The sequence below is a fragment of the Schistocerca serialis genome, chromosome 7, assembly GCF_023864345.2.
Source record: "Schistocerca serialis cubense isolate TAMUIC-IGC-003099 chromosome 7, iqSchSeri2.2, whole genome shotgun sequence".
Lineage (NCBI taxonomy): Eukaryota > Metazoa > Arthropoda > Insecta > Orthoptera > Acrididae > Schistocerca > Schistocerca serialis.
In genome coordinates, this window is record NC_064644.1 from 365216527 (window position 1) to 365238785 (window position 22259).

The window sequence follows — 22259 nt, forward strand, 5'->3', positions numbered from 1 at the left end:
AATTTTACTGCATTTCGAAATCTGTTTATATGGAAAAGGTATGTTTTTGGTGTAAAAATGTTACAACCAGTGACATAAAGTGCGATAGTCTTCCCTTTGTGTAAACTATTGTGGATTGAGTCTGCGTACCTTGTTTTTAGCCGTCTGTTCTTTTTAGTTGTATTTTTATTTCGTGTCGAACATCCTCCGTTTTCAAGTGATTTATTTCATCACGACGTCTTAGAAAAAAACCTCCCTGTAGCGGGACAGTCTACTACTACGATATTTCTGGCTTACACGGTAGCAGGATCGTTGATACACTTTCATTTAATTTATGTTTATTCTTATAGTGACTGTGTGGGGATGAAGTCATTTATCTTTCACCTCATGTTCCGTTCTGTCTTCCTTTCGTGTACACTCTCACTGAACATCTCTTAAATTACTCCAGCACACAGCGTTCTTTATCTTCCTTTACAATGGCTCCAAAGACTATATGAGTTGTTAAAAGGACGGCATATTCCATTTACGACTGTCACGGTTTTAGTTTGCTGTTGCCATTTCGGCGTCACGCCACTATCACGCATGTACGTTAATGATAACGGCACAATGGCGAAATTGTTATGGCAACATAAAACCGTGTCAGATGCAGCGGGAATATAACGTCCTTCCAGTCAAACATTTCTTCCACATTTATGTTACATTCAGACCATAAATCATTTATTAACCAAAGAAGTAGTTTTCTTTTCCTTGAGCTTTTATTCCTCTTTGAAATTATTCACTATGTCTTCAGCTCTCTCTTTTCTATACGATTTACACAGCAACGGTAATCGTGTGGCTCAGTGGCGTAATGCAAGTCTTTCTATTCGTCGCTACTGTCCTACAGCTGTTACCAACTGGGGGGAGGGGACCTCCAGTGTAAAGTGGGATCCGAACCACGTGAGGCGAATCCCCTCATCAGTGAGAGAAGAATGCCGTGTTAAAATGCAGACTGAAAAACCGGCGGCCCGACCTAGATTTGACCCCCCGACCTTTCAATTTCCAAGCACACGCTTTAGTGCTAGACCATCAGCCCCAAGCAACAACTGTGAAATGCATTCTATTCTGATTTATGTCGTCTCTTACTTACATATGGTTTCCTGATGTAGTCTAATCTGGCGAATTTCCTCAATTTCGTTGTAATTCTTCTTAGAGATTCGAATATTTCCGCCAGGTATGCATCGATAATAAGAGTTATGTCATCAATGTGTAGGATAAATGTGATGTAATGAACGAGAAGATGAGGCATGGAAGACAATTTAGACAAGATTAGTGGCAAAGGTATTGGCTAAGGAAGGAGATCACTACCAAAAAAATGAAAGTCAGTCTTATTGAGAGTGCACTACCCTCCGGAGGTAAGAATTCAGATGTCATTTCTTGTTAAAAAGGAAAGAAAGCAAAAGCGTTAGCGCACTATCAATGGAGTGCAATGGTCTCGATTAGAGTTCTGATCCACCATATGTTTTTAACATTTCTTGAATAATCTTTATCTTATTTGACTTTCTGACAGTGGTTTAGACCAGTACACCAACTACCTACGACATCTTACATTTGTCCACACTATGATACTGATGACTTCACCAGTCTTACACTCTTTTCCGAATGACATTTCGATCCTTTTGTGCATGATTACCATAAACCTTTTTCCTGCAAGAACTTCACCTTGTAACCTCCTTTTTTAGTGGAGGATGACATCGGAAAGACTAATACCAACCACGTTCGATTGTTTGTAAGACAGACAATGTATCACAATTATTCCAATCAACGTGTACCAAACCAAAGAGGAAGAATAGTTATTTTCTTCTAGTAGTCACGAATCGATACAGCTTTACAACGAAGTTATTTATGGAGACGCTTGTGTGATTCACCATCTCTCTGTTAGCAGTGAGTCATAAGAACACCTGCTGTTATCAATAGTCTGTACTGTATAGAATATTTTATGTTATTATTTAGAAATCCTGAGTCCTGTAGCCCAAAGACTATGATCTAGTTGTTAAAATGTAAATGATTTGTAAGAAGTAGCCTACGAATTTGGTCAAACAAGCTCTCTGTTTTAACTACCGTGCAACCGGTTCTAATTAGCTCACAGCTTTCCAAAAAATTGCTGCCGAAAATTATTTCAAGTGCTTTCAGATCTGTTACGTTATAGAACTCACTCGTCAGAATGGCGCTGGCTAAAAAAATGTATTCTGTCATCAGTAAATGAGATAACGATAAAAGGAATAGACTGTTATGTATTATGTAAATACAATGAAAATTCACGATTAAAAGCGAAAACAGAATTTGTAACTCCAATAAACGAAACCAGTACAGTCTATTGCACTGCATTACTGCACCAAGTGTAGAGGTCTCGAAGAACTTGTCAGGTTTCATGCGACGAAAGCAATGATTTAAGACGATTGTGAATAATGTCCTACAATGGTGCTAACTCCGTAATGTTTCGCACACAGAGTTCTTACTTCAGAGGACCAGTGGTCGAATCTGGCATTCAGATTTAGGTTTACCACTAATTTCATAATGTAAGGTAGCGTCCCGGACCGTGTCGGCTCGTATCGATTGCTGCCTGTAGATCGTATCATGCTATTCAATTTAGTTTTAGAAAAGGTGATGCGGCAAATGCCGGTAAACCGAGCAAGAACAATACTTAATCGAAAAGTTCATGTGGTAGCATATGCGGATGGCGTAGCATAAATGGCAAGGAATTTAAGGGCACTAAAGGAGAACTACGATACGTTAGAGGAAGCAGCAAGAGAAGTAGGTTTACAAGTAAACATAAATAAAAGGAAGTATATGGTGATGGGGGAGCGCAATATAAACGGACAAAAGAATTCAATAGTAATGAATGGGAAAGAATATGAAAGAGTAAAAACATTTGAACATTTAGGTTCTGTAATAACAGAGAACAATAAAGTAGCCGTAGATATTCAAGAAAGGATAGGGAGTAGAAACCGTTGCTATTTTGCCTTGCAGAATGTATTTCATTCAAGGAATGTTAGTAGGAATACAAAAATCAAAATATACACGACAATATTAAAACCTATAGTAATATATGGATCAGAAGGCTGGGTACTGACATAAAAGGAGGAGAACTGGTTATTGAGATGGGAAAGAAAGATACTGAGAAGGATTTTTGGAGCAGTGAGGGAGGAAGATGGCTGGAGAGTAAGGACGAATGTGGAACTACAAATACTTTTTGGACTGATGGATATTAATGTTAAAATTAAGCAGGGAAAAATAAGATAGGTAGGACATATACAGACAATGCCAGAAACTCGGAGTGTCAAGAACGTTTTCGTGGGAAAACCTGACAAGTGATGGAGAAGAGGTAGACCCAGGATGATATGGACGAAGATCTAAAGGTGATGGGAATAAGAAATTGCAGTTGGAAGGCGATGCACAGAGAAGAATGGAGGCAGGTGATGCAGGAGGCCAAGGTTCTTCAAGGACTGTAGAGCCCACCAAGAAGAAGAAGAAGAACGTATCACTGATTCGTTTTCCTTTTGGTCGCCGGGTGCCCCTCTGTGTCACGTATTCCGGTTTGAAATGTTAGTTGGAGTCTCCGGGGAACGAGTAGGAAGGAGCTCGGTTAGAACGAGCATGTGTTGTTACGCGCCGTTGGTAGGTGTCTTACATATTCCCCCTGTGGGTACCGTTGCAACGGGAACTACTTTATGATTAGCTGATATTGGCGATTTGAAAGGCCAACCCTTTCCTGTTGTCGGGCCGCGTTTTGCTACCTAGTTTCGCTGCGTTAGCGGGATCTGTTGTTACTGCCCTGCCCTATGTGATTCTGCTCTGAGTTGTGATTTTGTGCTTGCAGGAAGTTTGGTTTCGCCTTAGTGTGGTCTGTGTCGCTTATAGAAACTGCTTGCGCCCTCTTACCTCTGTGTTCGCTGAGCACCCTGTGTTGCTTTCCTGGAAAGTAACTTAGTTGTGATCCCCGGGTGTGACTATTGTATTGTATTGGTTTTTAATAACGTATCTCCTTGCCAAATAACGCCGAACGTCATTACTGTTACCATCTGTGCAAGTGATGGGAGTGTGACAGCGGTCGCTGGTGCTATTCGTGCCATTGTAACATTTATATTTAACGTACACTTTTATTTATATTTTAGATTCTGATCGGGCCAGACCTATTAGTTTACCGAATGCACTGTCGGAGAGGTGTGAGATTCAGTGTGTTTTCACCCTTGGGTGTTGTAAGGCGAGATTCCTTGACTGATTCTTGGTCTGCGAACCATGTTGTACTGGCATGTGACCGTTGTGTTATTAATCGAAGTAGCATTCGGGACTATTTTGTAAAAACCACTTCAACTAGCTTCGTTAGGTTAGAATAGTTACTCTTGGTCCTCACCAGAGTTTAAAGTGTACTGTTCTTAATTTAATCTGTTCATCGCCGCTTGCCGGACGTTGTAACTTATTGTGGGCTAATTGTTCAGGTACCTATTTGCTGAAAATGTGTTATCGTACTAACTGACATGTTGCTGTTTCTAGGCATTTTCTTGTCGCATGACGCTTATTTTACGAGCGCCCTGCTGTTGCCTGGTTAGTCAGCTTCTGTTTCCGCAGAGTATGCGTGCGAATGTCCCAGCCTGACAAATGTGAGCGTACCGGCAGCGGGATGTTAATGACCGGCATTTGGGATCCACCGGTGGCGTTACCTTGTGTGAAGCTGCTCTATGGCATGGTGGCTGCTGCGTAAGCCAAGTTTTGTCTTCACTGGTTAGAGTGGGTTCAATTCTTTTCAGAGCTCGCGTAATTTTTCTTTCGGGTTTGGTAACCTGTGGTGCCATGCACTTTTTGTATCAAGTTTTCCTTGGTCGGCCTGACCATTTGCTGGCTATTGTATCGCTTAAATTTGTCATCTTTCTCAAAGAAAAATGTTAAATTTTGACTTGTAAATCAAAACCATTCTGTAAGGTTGGACATTTACTTTTCTATAAACATTTTACCTACACTAAATTTCTGCTAGTCGTTATTACATTTGACCTTCAAAAATGTATACTTTGCAACTGTCAAGTCTCTTAAAAGACAGTGTTAAACAAGTGGGTCTGTACTTCAAAACAACTGTTAGCCTGGTGTCAGTTCAGTCTGCTATCACTGTGTTTTACTACTCTTGTATTTTTTAAATAAATGCTTAATAGTTGGGAATCAAGTGGAAAACAATGAATAACGTCATAACCTGGGGCCGAGCTCTTCGGTGAATTCCTGCTGCCCTGGCTTGATGGAGTTCAGTTCGCTTCCTTAATCCGAGTTTAGGTTCCGACTTTAATCATCTCGTCTCCAATGGATCGTTAAATCATTATCTTACTTCAGGTCGGTACCACTATGCAGGACAGTAAATTCATAGTTTGAGGTGCTAACGCCACACACGTAAAAGCACAAACTTAAGCTATTTATATAACTGACTTTTTAGCAGCGTTCCTATAAAATTGAGAGTAAACAGCCATATTTATGACTAATGCAGGGTATATACGTTGGTAAACGGACGATTGCAACACTTCGTACATAGTTAAAGACGAATGAAAGGCATCATAATACTAATGCGACATTAGTCGATTCAAGGAAAGAAATCATGGGGAAATTTTGTCTAGACGCAGTTTTTTGTACTGTGGTACTAGATAGTACCATGAAAAACATACTAAAAATCCCCAGTCGTCGTGTGGGAATGCAGGGGTTAGGGGAGCGTTTAAAAGTCGACTTTTTATGTTTTTCTTACATAATGTGAGAACCGTGGCTTCTAGCGCTAATGTTACCAGTACAAAACTAAACTTTCTTACAAAAAAAATGCTATTAAGTTTTCTTCTCTGGGACTAATAGCTTCCGCTTTGCAAGGGTTGGAAAAATATTTGATTCTCTAATAGTGGTCTAATGGTATAAAAATAAAGCTTACTATTAAATGAAGTGGGTTAAGAACAAATATTTTGTGTGTTTATTATATCTATGTCCAATAGAACCGTTTTTTGGGTTAAATGGTATTCTGGGGTTGTAATGGGCTGGAGGGGACGGGATGGATGGTTGAAATACGCGGGAAGGTAGGTCGCCGGTTTGTGGTCATGCACTTCCCTCATAGGTCTGCAGACTGAAGACCCAGTAGTGATTTCACAGTCTATCTTCCCCACTACGTCACAAGAGGAAACATCAGAGTGTTTTACAAAGTTACACCAATCCGCCACAGCGTGCTTTACGGATCCCAGGCCACGCAACGTCCACACACGCCTGGGGATCTTCTATTTTCCACAAAGTGCATTAACACTACATGGAATACAGATACGAAGTGCTGTTAACACTAACGCAAGATACATCATTAAATAGTAATTTTATACCACAGAAACACTATTTTCAAGAATGTGCGATATCTCCAGCTCCCTGCAACGCGAAAACCATTAGTGCTAAAAAATGAATAGTGCCTTTTTCGTAGTAATCTGAATAACATTTAATTTTGTACTGAGAAACACTCTCGCTCCAAACTGCGGATTTCGACTTACTCAAGAAAATCATAACATGTGACCATCAAACTCCTCCACCCGTCAACCCCTTTCCCTACGCTCACACCTCTCGGGTGGGGATTTTTAGTAAGTTCCCGCTAATCCATCGAGAACAGTGGGACAATTGTTACTTGACAACGATAATTGAGACCAACAGCTGTACTGTAATCTAATGTCGTTTATTCAAAGCACGCTACCGGTTTCTCAACCGAAAAGCGTCATCGTGCGATCGCATGCCTAATCTGCCATCAACGTACAAACCAAAATGACCAACATCAGCGGAGTCATCATGTGGAAACAATACACATTATTAAGAATGTTACGCTAGCATGTGCAACCATCAGAGTCGAGCGTAGCGGGGCGAAAATCAAGTGGACTCGGTACTGGTGTCCAGATTCCAGCCTTCATCGCCGATGAACAGCAGTCAGCATTGGTGCACGAACCAAGCGCCTGCTACGGAGTCCCATACGCAGAAACGTTCAGTGAATGGTCGTTGAGGCGACACTGTAGCGCCTTGAGTAATCTGGGAGGTTATTTGCTCAACATTTGCACCTGCATTCGCCGGTATACATCTCCACAGCACACTTTCACCCCAGTCATGTATGACCCATGGTGCACCATAGTTCCATCGGCGCCGGCTTAGGACAGCGTAATTTTACGTGCAAGGTATACTTTAACCACGGCGGCACAAGAACACGATAATTGCGACACTTTAGGAAATGCTAACATCCTTGGGCCGCAGGGCAATGTTCATGACCTTTTCGACGTCAGATAACATAGCTCTGTCCGTGAGAGCTTATTGCATGTTGACGGCCAAAAAATGCGGTGGTCATATTAGTGTGACTGTACCGTTTATATATGTCCTTTAGGGCAACTGGTGCCATTGCGTATCGCCCTCATGGTTCCGCATTTGCTCAAAAATCGTAGGATCTCCTCCAATTCGAGCCGCAACAATGCGGAACGTAAACAACAGGCTTGTGGACGTCTTTCCTTGTTACACAGGACATAACATGATCAAACCTTCAGTATTCAGGTGCGAGTTATGAATGTGTATCTGCTGCATGGTCATTGGATACATACTAGTTAGATCCGTACCTCAATAGATTAAAGCCGAATCGTCATAGGACCGCTTTGTTTTCACCTGCTTGCCTGTCTATCATTTTGTCAACTTGTCTAGACATCTTTTTCTCAGGGTTGCATAGATGTATCAGGTTGAAATGTATGTCAAATACTAAGGTCTACAGTGCCTTGAGGGTGTAAATACGAGGGGCAGTCAGTAAGTGATGCAACACGTTTTCTCTCTAAGCACTTTAGTTGTATTCAAAATTTCAATAAACCATAATATTATCCACTGTTTTGGCCACAAAAACCTGTTTTTCAAATTAATCTGCATTGAATGCGCACGGCGTTGCGTCAATTTACTGTGAGGTCCCGTGCAGCCTTATCGTATCACTCTGCTGGCCGACGTCGGAGTCAACGTCTTGCTCCTTCAATAACCTCCTCATCACCCACGTAGCGCTTCCTTGGGACAAACAGACGTAAGTCGGAAGGGTTGAGATTTGGACTGTAGGAAGGACGAGGATGAAAGGCCAATGAATTTTGTGACCTCCACCCGGGTGCGCGGAGTTGTATGAGGCCTTGAGTTGTCTTGGAGAAGGAGACGTTTGTCTGCTATTTTTTGCGGTGACGAATATGTTGTGTGCGGCCGGCACGCAGACGGGAAACAGAACACTTTTGTGCGACCTCGTTTCACTGACTACAGACGCCTCGCCCAGCGACTCAAGGTCATTTTGTTCACTGTCAGGTCTCTGTAGACATTCTGCAAGCGCCTATGACTATCTGTGATTCCCTGACCGGAAGAGACTCAATGAAAATTCTTTGTTTTGAACGTACCTCCATTACGAACACCATTTTGAAGGCTATGTACAGCACCGCCACCTATCGGAACTTCATGAGACTACAGGGGCTGAAGTGTGTATATTCCACAATGTCCGACAGCAAATTCCGCATTTCTTTCACCGAATATCTCCGAAAAAAAAATGTTGCCCATCGTAACAGAAGCATCTAATTCATTAGAGATCGTAGCACCTAATCTGGGTCGGACTACGGATTTTTCGGTCTTCGTTTCAACCTAGTCTTCTCTTCTCAACGACGTGAGAAGTCGCCAGAGACAAAACGAGGTTCAGATTCCTCGTTAAACTGTTGCTACCCATTCCAAGGTTGGGTAACTGAAGTACGTTAGGGGTACGTATGTCACCGGAGTCTCGCGCAATAGAAAGACTTGCACCAAGTCATTGAGTCTCACAAAACTATTGTTCTTATTATTATGTGTATAGATAATTAACTATAGACGTAACCCTCGGAGCAAGAGTCCTACTCGCACTTGTCCTGTATTAGCAAATGGCGTTACTGCTAATTTTCACGTTTGTGCTGAAATGCCAATCGTTCACACAACCAAGCGTGCAGTACGCTTCATGCCAGTTTGACGTTTGTTAAATGTCGTCTACATGATTTTACAGTTTTACACACACACACACACACACACACACACACACACGCACACACACACGCACACAGACATACACACACACACACACACACAAGCTCACTCACACTCACCACGTTGAGTGATGGTAGGTACCCAATATTACTGTTACTCATTTCCTTTCCTTTTCCACTCGCCTTTATGGTTCAAATGGTTCAAACACTACGGGACTTAACTGCAGAGGTCATCAGTCCCCTAGAACTTAGAACTACTTAAACCTAACTAACCTAAGGACATCACACACATCCATGCCCGAGGCAGGATTCCAACCTGCGACCGTAGCGGTCGCTCGGCTCCAGACTGTAGCGCCTATAACCGCTCGGCCACTCCGGCCGGCTGCCTTTTATGGTTTATTCCGCATAAGCACTAGTTTCTCGTATATTCTCCTTTATGGTTCTTTGGCGAGATGTAAGTTGTTGGTAGAAGGATCGCTCTACAGTCTGTCGCAAGTGGTCAACTGGTCTCTTTCGTAAAGGTAGTATGTGTTAGTGCGGTGCTCTTTTCGGAGAAATGAAACGAGAACCCTTTGACATAGGTTATTACTTTAAGAACTATTATAGATTAGGAAGCGGCGCCTAGCGAGGCAACGCAGTAGCGGGCCTTACCTGTGTGGTCGACGGTACACAGGTGGTCGGGTCGGAGGCGGCCGTCCATGTCCACGGTGGCGACGCTCTTGTCTCGGCCCGGCGTGCCCGAGCTGTACGTGGTCGCCAGCGTCGACGAGCACTCCTCCAGGTACCACGGCTTGTACCTAAGGCAGCCGTCTGTTTCATCAATAACCTCAGATGCGGATGACAATTCATTACCTTACATTTAATGTGGGTGAAACATGTAATGCTTTCATGTTAAGTCTTTTGTTAATATTGTTAAGGGCACTGCATGTATAGTAAGTGAAAACGCTGCTATATTCAAAGACTTTTTATCTAGATGTTATTTTCTTGTGCTATAACTTTATTTCGGCTCCATGGACATTATCAAGCTATGTGCAACGTATGGAGTTGTTAACGCATATATCTATGTCTATTTGTAACTAATAACAATATGTATAGATACTAAATCACGCTACTTACTTCCACAACACACGTTAACGCTGTCACTGTGTAATTCCTTATGAGGGTGCCTATCGTAATTGTAGCGCAGACGAAACAGTGTTTCCTTAAGTATGCAGTGGCTTAGCAGTGGAATTTGGTGTGCAACAATATTCACTAAGACCTATTTAAGATTTTCCGAAAGTCTTCTGATAGCTCATTTGACAACCAGGTAAAGTGTGTTAAATGTTTAAAAAGTTGACTTACTCATCTCTGGAATTGTGTGGTAGCAAGAAACTCTTAGCTAATGTCAGATGGGGTTGCCTTTGCCTCTAGATATGTTTCATCCGTTACCGTGTTCTGACACCCCCAAAAACATACATATTTCATATTAGGAGCAATGTGCTGCCACCTACTGCCAGGTACTCCATATCAGCGACCTCCGTAGTAATTAGACATCATGAGAGAGCACAATATGGCGCTCTCCGGAACTCACGGTCTTATAACGTGGGCAGGTGATTGGGTGTCACTTGTGTCATACGTCTGTACGCGAGATTTCCACACTCATAAACATCACTAGGGCCACTGTTCCCGAAACAGAGGAAACGTGAAGGGGCACGTACAGCACAATAACGTACTGGCCGACCTGTTGACTGACAGAGACCACCGACAGTTGAAGCGGGTCGTAATGTGTAATAGGCAGACTTCTATTCAGATCATCACACAGGAATTCCAAACTGCACCAGGATCCACTGCAAGTACTGTGACAGTTAGGCGGGAGATGAGAAAACTTGGATTTTATGGTCGAGCGGCTGCTCATAAGCCACACATCATGCCGGTAAAGGCCAAAGGACGCCTCGCTTGGTGTATGGAGCGTAGACATTGGACGGCTGAACAGTGGAAAAACCTTGTGTGAAGTGAGGACTCACGGTACACAATGTGGCGATCCGATGGCAGGGTGTGGGTATTGCTATGGCGAATACCCGGTGAACGTCATCTCCAAGAATTTGGAGTGCCAACAGTAAAACTCGGAGGCTGTGATGTTATGGTGTGGTCGTGTTTTTCATGGAGGGGGCTTGCACCCCTTGTTATTTCGCGTGAGACTATCACAGCACAGGCCTACATTGATGTTTTAAGCAAGGTGCTTCCCACTGTTCAAGAGCTGTTCGGGGATAGCAAATGCATCTTTCAACACGATAGAGTACCTGTTCATAATGCACGGCCTGTGGCGGAGTGTACACGACAATAACATCTCTGTATTTGACTGTGGATTGGCCTGCACAGAGTCCTGACCTGAGACCTATATAACATTTTTGCGATGTTTTGGAGTTCCATCTTCGAGCCAGGCCTCACCGGTCGACATCGGTACATCTCCTCAGTGCAGAACTGCGTGACGAATGGGTTGCTATTCCCCAGAAATTCTTCCATCACCTGATTGAACGTATTCCTGCGAGAGTGGAAGCTGTCATCAAGGCTAAGGATGGGTCAACACCATACTGAGTTCCTGAATTACCGATGGAGGGCGCCACGCACTTGCAAGTAATTTTCAGCCATATGTCCGGATACGTTTGATCACATGGAGTATCACTGTGTAAAAGATGTATCCCAAGGACCGCAGGAAGAATTTTGAAATTTCACTGACATCGATAGTACAATAATGTTAAATGTTAACTTTAAGTACTATTTGTCTTATGGAAGAGTAACTGAGTAACCGACGTTACCCGACTATTCATTCTACAATTTTGTATTAGAAACGACACCGAAAAATTAACTGTGTTTGTAATGTAATAACCTGGACAGTTTCCGTATGCAGCTTGCAGCTTCTTCGCGTGTGCACAACACGCTTTTGTAAACGTCTCCATGGCGATCCCTCTTCATATCTTCGTAGACGACCATTGTTTTCGCCTATTGCCGATTGTACTTCGCAGTTCAAATCTGTCAAAATCTCTGTCACTTGTCAAGGATTTCCTTGTCTCGACTGTAAGAGTATCTTAGTAATAAAGAATAAATGTCCTAAAGCTTCCATCATTTTCAACAACTGTTCTTGAAGAATACCGATGTAAGGAAATAGCACGTTAATTGCGTTAATTATTTTTTTAAACGTAACTGATGTTCTGTTTCTTTACATCGCAAGTGTTATTCCAATCACACAGCACAGACAACTCCTTGTGCAATTGGACTTTTTTGTGCCGCCTATACTTACTTCACACAGTGAAAGACAGAGACTCGACATAATGAATGCTCAAAGTGTAGTAAGACTCCCTTCACACAGTGAAAGTAAAATTATATCCTACTTCAGTTTCAAAAGAACGATTTCAAATATTTACCGAAAATCGCGATAAAATATAGTATAAAATAAAAATATCGGCACTCGAACGTACCAGTACGATATGGATATACAGCGTTATAATATATGTCGTTTACGTATGCCGAATCTCGGACAGTTTACCGATATATCACCATATCGACACATCATTAAATCGATTTTTTATTCACAGACCCAGTAGATACATTCAATGGCATATGTGGACACCGCAAATTAAGTTGCGAATAAAGTTAGTAGCAAAGAAGTAATCAATTTAAACATCATGTACAATGTGGGAGTTTTTTCGCAACTCAGCATCTATGACGTCATATTCCTTGAGTAGGGTTGATTTGGGGGAAGAGACCAAACACAAAGGTCATCGGGCTCATCGGATTAGGGAAGGATGGTGAAGGAAGTAGACCGTGATCTGTCGAAGTAACCATTCCATCCGAAATTTGCCTAACACTATTTAGGAAAATCGCGGAAAACCTGAATAAGGATGGCGGGACACGGGGCTGAACCGTGGTCCTCCTGAATGCGAGTCCAGTGTGCTACCCACTGCACCTCTTCACTCGTTCATATCTCCTGAACTATGTGTGGTACAGTGATACTATTTGGTAGGTGCAAATAGTGGTAGATGTGGATACCGTCCGTAAAATTTATTGCGTGAAGAGCTAGTAGCAGTGAAGCAATAAATTTACACGTCATGCATGCTACAGCGGTTTGTCACACAATCCCACTGTTTATGAAATCACAGCTCTTGAACGACGGTAGGCAGGTGGCTCTTATCCACACAGCGATTGGTAAGTGACTGTAAAGGATATGTGTACCAAGTTTGGTTGAAATCGGTGTGGAGATGTGGAACACACAACACACGTTCATACAGAATTATAATATGTATGGATTTGGTGGTGTTATCGCATTATTAATCAAAAATATTCTTCAACTCGCTACCACGAGAAGAACAGGAAACGGAAAGTTGTTGTGAGCAGTCTGGCGTAGGAGAGATGAGCCAAATTCGTGGTGTGTAAAGGAATTTTTCGATTTATACTGCAGACAGAATCTGACAAGACAAGCAGTGTAGAAGATACAGCAGTTACCAATAGGGTAATGAGATCATTCGACCTTGTGCTGTGGTCATCGTCTTGTATAGCACAACTACTAACACAAAATCTGAGCCGTGACAGTGAATGTCTTTAATAGACTGCACTAAAGCACTTTCGTGAGACATTTAAGGATTAGCAACCACCTAAGCAAATGTAAATTAAATATGGCATTAATAAAGACTGAGTGGATGTAGACTTCTCCGGTTCGAAGATTATGGCTGGTGGAATAAACAAACCATTGACTATCCTTTATCCTTTCATTTTCGTTAAGAAACTGAAATGTATGCAAAACAGGCGAAGGATATAAATCTGTGGTACTCAAAGTCACGTGTATATTGAAACGTGCTCTCAATATTAACACACCTAAATGACGATGTGTAGCTGTTATTAAACTTGTTAAAAAGAACAGGGCACCAAGTCTATCGTGAAGCCTTGGCTTGAGTGACTATAGAGGTGCATAGAATATTAGGTAGAATATTTCTCAAGGATGTAGATGTGTGACTTTCAGAAGACAGTTCTCAGTGCTTTCGGTGTGTCAATAAGAATGGTACTTAGCAGCGCACATTGTACCTTGATCGTCTCGTTCCATACCGTTAGAAACACTAAAGGTAAAGAGCAGATGTATGTACACATGGTTCTGTTGTAAGTATTCAGAAAAACTTTCGGTCACATTTTGTCATTCACGTGAGTAAAGTGTAGGTTGTAAATGTTATGTACCTCTCAACAGTATATGTGTTATATTTTCGTAATAGCTAAACAGCTGCTTATAACTCAGATAAAAAAGTAATTGAAACAGTTAAAGAACCAAAATATACAATAATGAACTTACTACAAAATGCAAAATTTTGAGTTTCCTAAGATTATTTTTGCCATGGTGTGTGTGTTAAATTACTCCACACAGGAAATTTTCACGCTTAAACTGTTAGGTTCACAATAACAAACTAGAATCATTTTTCATACAAAGTGGCACAGTAACGCTTTACGTCGGAACAGTGTGTATAGAAGTATCAGTCTAAGATAGTGATATATGCACTTCCTGAAGAAATGAAGTACATAAAATCATTAAAAGAAATATTTACAAAATGTAGTTGTATGTAGAAGCTTCTGCAGCTTTCAGAAATACAGTCACTATTAACAACGACAATGCTCTGCCACTTTCTACAAAAATACGTGTGTTGTGTATAGTACACCTTTTGTAAAGAGAAATTAATGTCGTTGTTTCTCTGTTTGGATCGTTAAATATCTGTCAGGTACATAAAAAGATGTCGAAGCCGGCATGGAGATGAGTAATAATGACTGTGGGAGGTAAGTTAATTAATTCAACGATAGCTGTATGGAAGCATTGGTGTGTGTGAGAGGTAAAGAAACAAAAATTTTCTTTAAATGTAGCCTGTCCATACATTGTAGAAAATAGTGAAACGATGAATAAATATTTTTATTGTTGTTATTATTATTAATTATATATAATTCTTAATTACTCTACTTCAGATTTACAAGATTTTAAAAACGAAATGAAATAGATAATTCAAATGTGTAAATCAGAGTTAAAAATTTTCTCACTCATTTCACTGAACTTCTTTAGGCTGTTACACTGTATTTCATGTTAGATGATTTCCTTGTTCGTCTTAGCTTCTTACATTTCTGTAAGGGAAACAAATCGGATTTTCGCATAATGATTACTTCAAGAAGCTTCCCAAGAAGGCAACTTACAGACCGTATCGCCGAAGTCACATATTAATACTTTGTGGCTTGTCGAACAAATCAGTAGTGTTCAATTATCACTTTTGACATCCAAAGTGCATTTTCTCATGATTATGTTTTTGTTCAAGCTATAAATATAACGCCAGTGCGCTGTCTCATCTACTTTATGCACAGCTTAGCAACTCAACAAACACTAGAGACCCCCACGTAACTAAATGAGTATGGTTTGTATGAATCTATCACATTTTAAAATGCATGAAAATGATGAAGGACTCTCGGAGAGAGTTTTTGTTGTTTTGTGAAATGTCTGAGTGTGTTTATGTTCGCTGGAAGTAGTTTCTGAGTACTTCACTGGCTAGAGAAACCCCGCAGAGACAGTGAAGTCAGAAAGAGTGGCAGAAGAAAACGAGATAGCAAAGCGTATAGAGAGAGGATAAAAAGCGCTACTCACCCCGCCTGCGTCGCGCTGGAGATGGACAGAGTGAAGATGGAGTTGGTGTAGCCGTCGCAGTTGCAGGAGTCTGTGTGGCGGCCGCCATTCCCGGACGCCCACACGAAGATGGAGCCCTTGCCTTTTCGGCCCTGCGGAAATTCGATGTCGTTTTTGGCGCTCAATCTCGGAACAAAGCGAACAGCTGCGTCTATACCGAGGCAGCCGTAGCCATTAATCAATGTCAGAGGCAGTGCACTACTACGCCGCAAGGCCTGTACAACTAAGACAGCCGTCACAAGAACTAACGACAGAAGAGAAGCGACTCGCTGTTGTGAAATTGTGTAGCGTTAGGTGATCTAATGAAATTCCGGTGCACATTACCCGCGTTCCATGTCAGTTAGTAATTGCGTATCTTACAATTTCCGTACGATAAAAACTTGTCAATAACGGTAAGAAGCGTAGACATTAGCTGCGGATAACAGATAATATCAAATTTAAAACAACGCAGGACCGAAATATACAAGATATTTGACGTTCCTTTACATGATTTGTTCAAGATACGAGAATGGTTTCAAGGTAATATAAATGGAACAGATTTTAGTCACACGTTTCTCTGCAAAAACTGCAATGTCAGAATAACTGAAAAAGTCACAAGATAGACAAAAATGCCGAATTATCTATGGTCTGATAGGATCCTTACGTGACGATTAATACTGGCGGGTGTAAAAATAAGGAAATTCGTAGTTCAACATATAGTGCGTTCCTGTGGCTCAGTGTCGTTAAATGAAAAAGAAACAAAAAGGAAAGCACAAGTTTCTAATATGTTTGGCAACTGGATGTACGTACTAATATCCTTCTCTCCGTTGTCTCTGTCCATCACCTCCTACGCCTCCGCCCCCCCCCCTTTATCCGTCTTCTCCTCCCACATCTATCTCCTGCCCCTATTTCTCTTTGAGCAAATGTCCTACACCTCTTCCCTCCTTTGTACTTCCATCTTCCCCTCCACACTCTCTATCTATTTGCTCCATTCATCCTCTCTCTATTCATCTACTCCTTTCCGCTTTCTATCTCCATTACCTTCCACTCCTCTATTCATTTCCTCTTCCCTTCGTATAGTGCAATAATTTAAAGTAAATCGGTCGAGAACTTTTTGAAGTTTTTGATCATAACAGTTCCCTTTTCATATATCAGATATTTATTTACCTGTTCTACGTATTTAAAAATTGGACTATAGAAAAAATGTGCGTAATCGAATGCAATGTTGTGTTAAAATTTCAAAGCATTTGATAAAGAGCTTTCGGAGATTTTTTACACACAAATATTTACATATTTATTTATTTCCGCTTTAATTATTTATATATTATATTTGGCGCTCTGGCAGATATATGAAAACACACACTTATCTGAACGAACGATCTGTAGAAATTTCCAAGAAGTTAGTGAAGAATTTACGGAAATTTAGGATTTCGAATTTACAAACATTTACATTTTTTTATGTAGATGTAAATATTCGTTTATACAAAATTGTAAATTTCCAAAATTCTTCAATGAATGTTCGAAATTTTAACAACGTTCCATTTGAATACGCACGTCTTTCTATAGGTCTATTGAGATCCTATTGGTATATGTAATACATAAAAGTAATACCCTGTTAGCTAAAATTTCATGTTCTTGGTTCAGATGCTTAAATCTCCGAAAGTTCTTCACAGCATTACATTAGAATACGCAGATGTGGTACTGGAATGCTGTATGGTACATAAATGTAATATTTTTATTTATTGTGTATATAATTTATAGGATTCTCTAAAATTCCCCTTAAAGATTCCTACGACTTCTACAGGAGACTGAATAGATAATGCTTTGTAGTGTAGCCCCGTGCGGAAATGTGACGTTTACCGTAATGAAAGACCTGCTCGTCACGTTTAACAAGATCACTATCCACAACATACGATTCCATAGCATAAGCTACAACCATTCGAAAATGTGTCGGTAACGTGAGCAATTTCACGAGTAATTTGTTACGTGCGACCCAGTACATCACTTGTTTTACAGTTCTACTTATTATTAAAGAAAGTAATAAAATCGAAATTCAATCAGCTGTGACAAACACAGTTGTTTATACCTAAACTTAAAACCAATTCGGGTGTGCAGCGTGTCCTTGGACCACCAAAGTCATCCCTGTTGATAATGAAAGTACCCCTTTCTTAAAGACATCGCGTGAATGTGACGAAAAGCGTATGCGATGGACTCGAACGTTGTGGATAATGATACAAACGACGAGCAGGTCTTTCATTACCTTGAGCTTCACCATAGAGAATGATCATGTCGGTGTACTCTGCAAGGGTGTGTTCAGTCATGTCACTCTGACGCTCACAAACACGTGAATGACGCTCGAACCAAGTCAGAGAGGTAGGATGACCTCAAATGACATCAACCTATCCGACATAAACACCCCTTCCCCCCACCATAACTACCCGGTTGCAAACGTGATTTCAAACGGCTGTAATATGCAAACGATATGTTTCCACACGTGGGTTCCAATTCAAAATATCATCTCCTCAGTACGCACTACAAGTATTGGAAGTCTGTAAGGCGGATTTTAAAGCACCCTGTATATATTTATAGACGTTATGGTACACCAGTAGCTGTATAAAAAGAAGTGCACTCGAACGCAAAGTTATGTCAAAATTTCAAAGGAATCAGTCAAGAATTTTTCAGATATACGATTTTGAATACATGAACATGAGGTTTCTGCTTACAACGTATCCATTTATCATCGTCATCACTATCATCATTATCTCCTTCCATGGATTAGGCTCTCTACCAGCTATCCATACACCTCTTACGATGTCTTCCTAGTTCTCACTTTTCAGTCGGCCGATAATTCATCATATTTTTTGGCAAGGCGTTTTCTTTTATTCTATCGACATGATCTTTCCATCTCATTATGTTCTCTTCTATCATTTCATTAACTGAAATGATGTTTAAAGCTGATCTTATTGCTTAATTCCTTATTTTATCCATTTTGTACAGCCATAATTTATAGAATTTAATTTGTGTTTCTTTTTTCGTTTTTCTTCTTAAAGTTCTTCCAACTGCTCACTAGACAGATTGATCGTTGTTACCCTTTTTCTCAATGTCTTTGTCATAGTAGAAACTAATCTCATATCCTAGATAACTGAAGTCTTGCCTCTGAAAGCCATTATCTTTGTCTTATTTGCAGACACAGTAAAGTTGTACTGTATTGCGTTTGGCTCAATATATAACTGACCTTTGTAAATTATCCTCTGTTTCCTGTATAATTAACTGGTCATCATCATTTGACCGAGTATTTAATGGTATGTTAAATCCTATTTTAATTCCTAAAATTATTTCATCCTTCCGCTTCATATCTAGGTCGTCAATGTATAAATGAAATAAAGTGGGTGTAGACTGCTCCCTTATCGAACGTCTTGATTTATTAAAATTTCATCTTACTTTTTCGGACCAGAACTTATAAAAATTTTGAACTTAAGTAAAGACTCTTTATGGTATTAATATAGGAAAACTTTTTAATTCCAATAATTTCCACAAAAAGGATCTTCTTAACATATCAAAGGCTTTCTCAAAATCAATAAATGTTAAGTGTCTTTCTAAACCAAATATCCGAAGTTTGTCAATAATTCCTATTATTATAAATAATTTATATTATCTGAGCCGTGCGCGGCTCGTGCTCGTGCCGTTTATTACTTGACATATTGCTTTGCAGTACTGCCATCCCGTTTCTTATTCTATTTACTGGCGTTACTAAGTTGCTGGCAAGCCGGCCCGTGAGTGGCAGCAGCAGCGGTTATCGATAAGAGCACAGTCGTACTATCTTTGGAGCGACCGCTAGTATTATTGAGTCGTCGTGTGTCGGGAGTCCAGTCGGGATGGAGCTCCAGTAAGGTCTGCACAGCCGGTACTCCCCGACCGCTGACCACACACATGCACTGTCCGGCGGAAGGAGACTGGAGCGGGGAGTTCCGTTGGTCGTTCGCTCGGTCACCTCATCGGGCGACGTGTATTTGGTCTTCCGACCGCTTGATCATCTTGCGGTCCGTGGGTCGGTTCTTCCTTGTGCAGAGATGTCGGGTGGCTAATGGGCCGGTGTTCCCTCTGCATGGCTGGGTCCGAATCATTGTGCCCGTGTCACCGTGTCTCAAGAGTTCCCAGTGGACATCGAGTTGGGTAGGGTTGGAGTTGTAGTGAGCTCCGGACAGCCAAGACTCGCCCGACCGTTACCGATACACATACCTTGGGTGGGGATGACTTTGATTGGCCGTTCGGTAGGTCGTGTCATCGGACCACGTGTATTTGGTCACCGACCGCTTATGGAAACTGTGTTTATCGACTTGTCATTTCTCCCTGTTGTTCCACTGTTATTGATTTTAGGATTGTAGGAGTTCTTGTGCAAATGTTTACGTGGAACTCTGTGTAGCTTCTGTGATTACCAGTGAGCAGATGAATGCTGTCTGCGTACTGGAGTAGCCAGTCGATCGGTTGCGACAGAACAGCTAGAGTGTGTGAATTTTAAAATTTTCCCGGCGAATTGACTGTTCAAACAAATCTCAGGCTTGCGGCCGGTCGTCGTTCAATACTTCGCACGATATTTCAACTGAGCACCTGCCAGTCATCTTCAGGTGAGCCGTCGCAGACTGGCGATAACGTCCTCCGCTCCGCAATATAAAGCGTACTGCAACTATTCTGCGCATGCGTCGAAAACTTGATAGTTGAACCAACATCGCCCGCCGGCAGCGCCCTCGCTGGTGGAATAGCGGAACTCAGTCGCCCTCTGCGTTGCTGTTTGCCACGGGCGTCGACGCACTCTGTCGTCATCGATTTGAGCAAATCGTGGAGATGATGGGATTCCATCAGCCGAAGTATTTTAAGATTAGGCCTTCAGCTGTGTTCTATTTAAAATTCTTGTTTTCCCTGTATTAGGAATTCAATCGCGGTTGTTTTAAAATTTGTGGCTTTCAGCCGTAATTTGCAAATGCTTATCTTAAGTTTTGTCTTTAATTATTTTGAATAATTGTTTGGGCCTTCAGCCGTGAAGATATTTTCATTTTCCTTAAGTAAGGCCCTCTGCCGTTTGTCTAAATCACTGTGTTTTAAAATGAATTATTAAAACCCTTTGTTGTTGAGTAGTTATTTGGACCCTAAGTCGTTAATTGATCACTGTTGTTATAAAGACGAATATGTTTGTGTTTTAGAGGCAATAAAATTTTGTGTTCTTGTGTAACTAACCGCCACTGGTCTTGGCCCCTTTCCACAACTTGATCAGCGCTGTCCTGCGAAACCAGATTTCATTATCGTTACACGAACATCTCTTTCTGAACCCTCGCTGTTCTGAGATTATTGCATCAGCGATAGTTTGTAGCCTTGATTAAGAATCATCTCATAAATTTTATATACCACTTTTAGTAAACTTATACCTCCGTAATTCCCTTTCTCTCTCCTACTGCTTTGTTAAATACAAAAATAACTTTAGCTGTATTTCATTCTGAAGGTACACAACAGTTTTCCCAACATATCTTTAATGATGGAGAAGGCTAAATTCTAAAGTGGTTCCGTCATATTTGATTCATTCAGAATTAGTACCCTCTAGGCCAGTAGCTCTTCTGTTTTCTGTAACATTTAAGGCTGCTTTTACATCTTTTACGTCTATATGGTCTACGAAGTTATTATCGGATTCTTAGAATAATTTGCTCCACTAACTTCATCATACCATAACGTTCTGTTATGTTGTATCTATCGATCTTCTGTTGTTATATTAATGTTTGAAGTACGTTTCTCTGTTTTATTCATATGCTTCATACGTTTAAATGCTATTTCTGTCTTCCGTGAATGTCATGTTCAATATTACCAATGAACCTTTCCCAGGATTCTCTATGGTATCTTTTTATTAAATTCTTTGATTTCTTTCTTTTCTGTTTACACATTTCCCATGCTTCACGTGTTCGTGTTTGTAAACACTCATTATAAACACTTTGTTTTTCTGTAATATTGTTAGCTATTTTTGTATTCCTTATTTTCTGTTTTTAATCTCACGATTTTTCTACAGTATAGCCTTCAGTATCAACCATTTGCAATTCCTATCTGAGGCTTTCTACATGTAAGTTCTTTAAGCCTTGTTCCTGCAGAAGATAAACTTCATATTTCAATTTTGCCTGTATCGTTACCTCTAGACACATGAGAATTTCGGATTTGAGAGCTTATTTTTTTTTTTTTTTTTTTAATTAACTGTTACAGAGGCGATCACTGAGTGTGAACGTCTTGCGTTCCAGGTTCATTTATTAATGTCAATTTTTATGAAGAACGTATTTGTAAATTTCAGCTGGTTAAATGTATCAAAAAGTCTTTCCATTTTCATTAAAAATTACTTCACCAAATGCTGCTACTGAATCATTATTGGTACCTTTACAGTTCCTGCATTTAAGACTCCTGATATCAACAGATGATCAGTTTTATTGTATTTATTTACTTGTCTTTGCAGTTACATATGAAACATTTCAGAATCCTCGCATTTTCCTTCTTCAGGTACATATACTCGCGTCATAGCCTGTCACAAGGCCAGTTATGAAGGGAGGAGGGGGAGGACTAACACCTCTTTAAGA

At 40.7% G+C, this 22259-nt stretch overlaps 1 protein-coding gene across 1 annotated transcript in view; it reads right to left on the reverse strand.

Moving 5' to 3' along the window:
- LOC126413092 (furin-like protease 2) overlaps positions 1-22259 on the reverse strand; it is a 714734-nt gene that overhangs the window by 206491 nt on the left and 485984 nt on the right. Inside the window, exons 7-8 of the mRNA XM_050082987.1 lie at positions 15640-15770; positions 9654-9799 (exon numbers count right to left, since the gene is read on the reverse strand). Of these exons, the coding sequence (XP_049938944.1) occupies positions 9654-9799; positions 15640-15770 (277 nt within the window). The remainder of the gene's footprint in view (positions 1-9653; positions 9800-15639; positions 15771-22259) is intronic.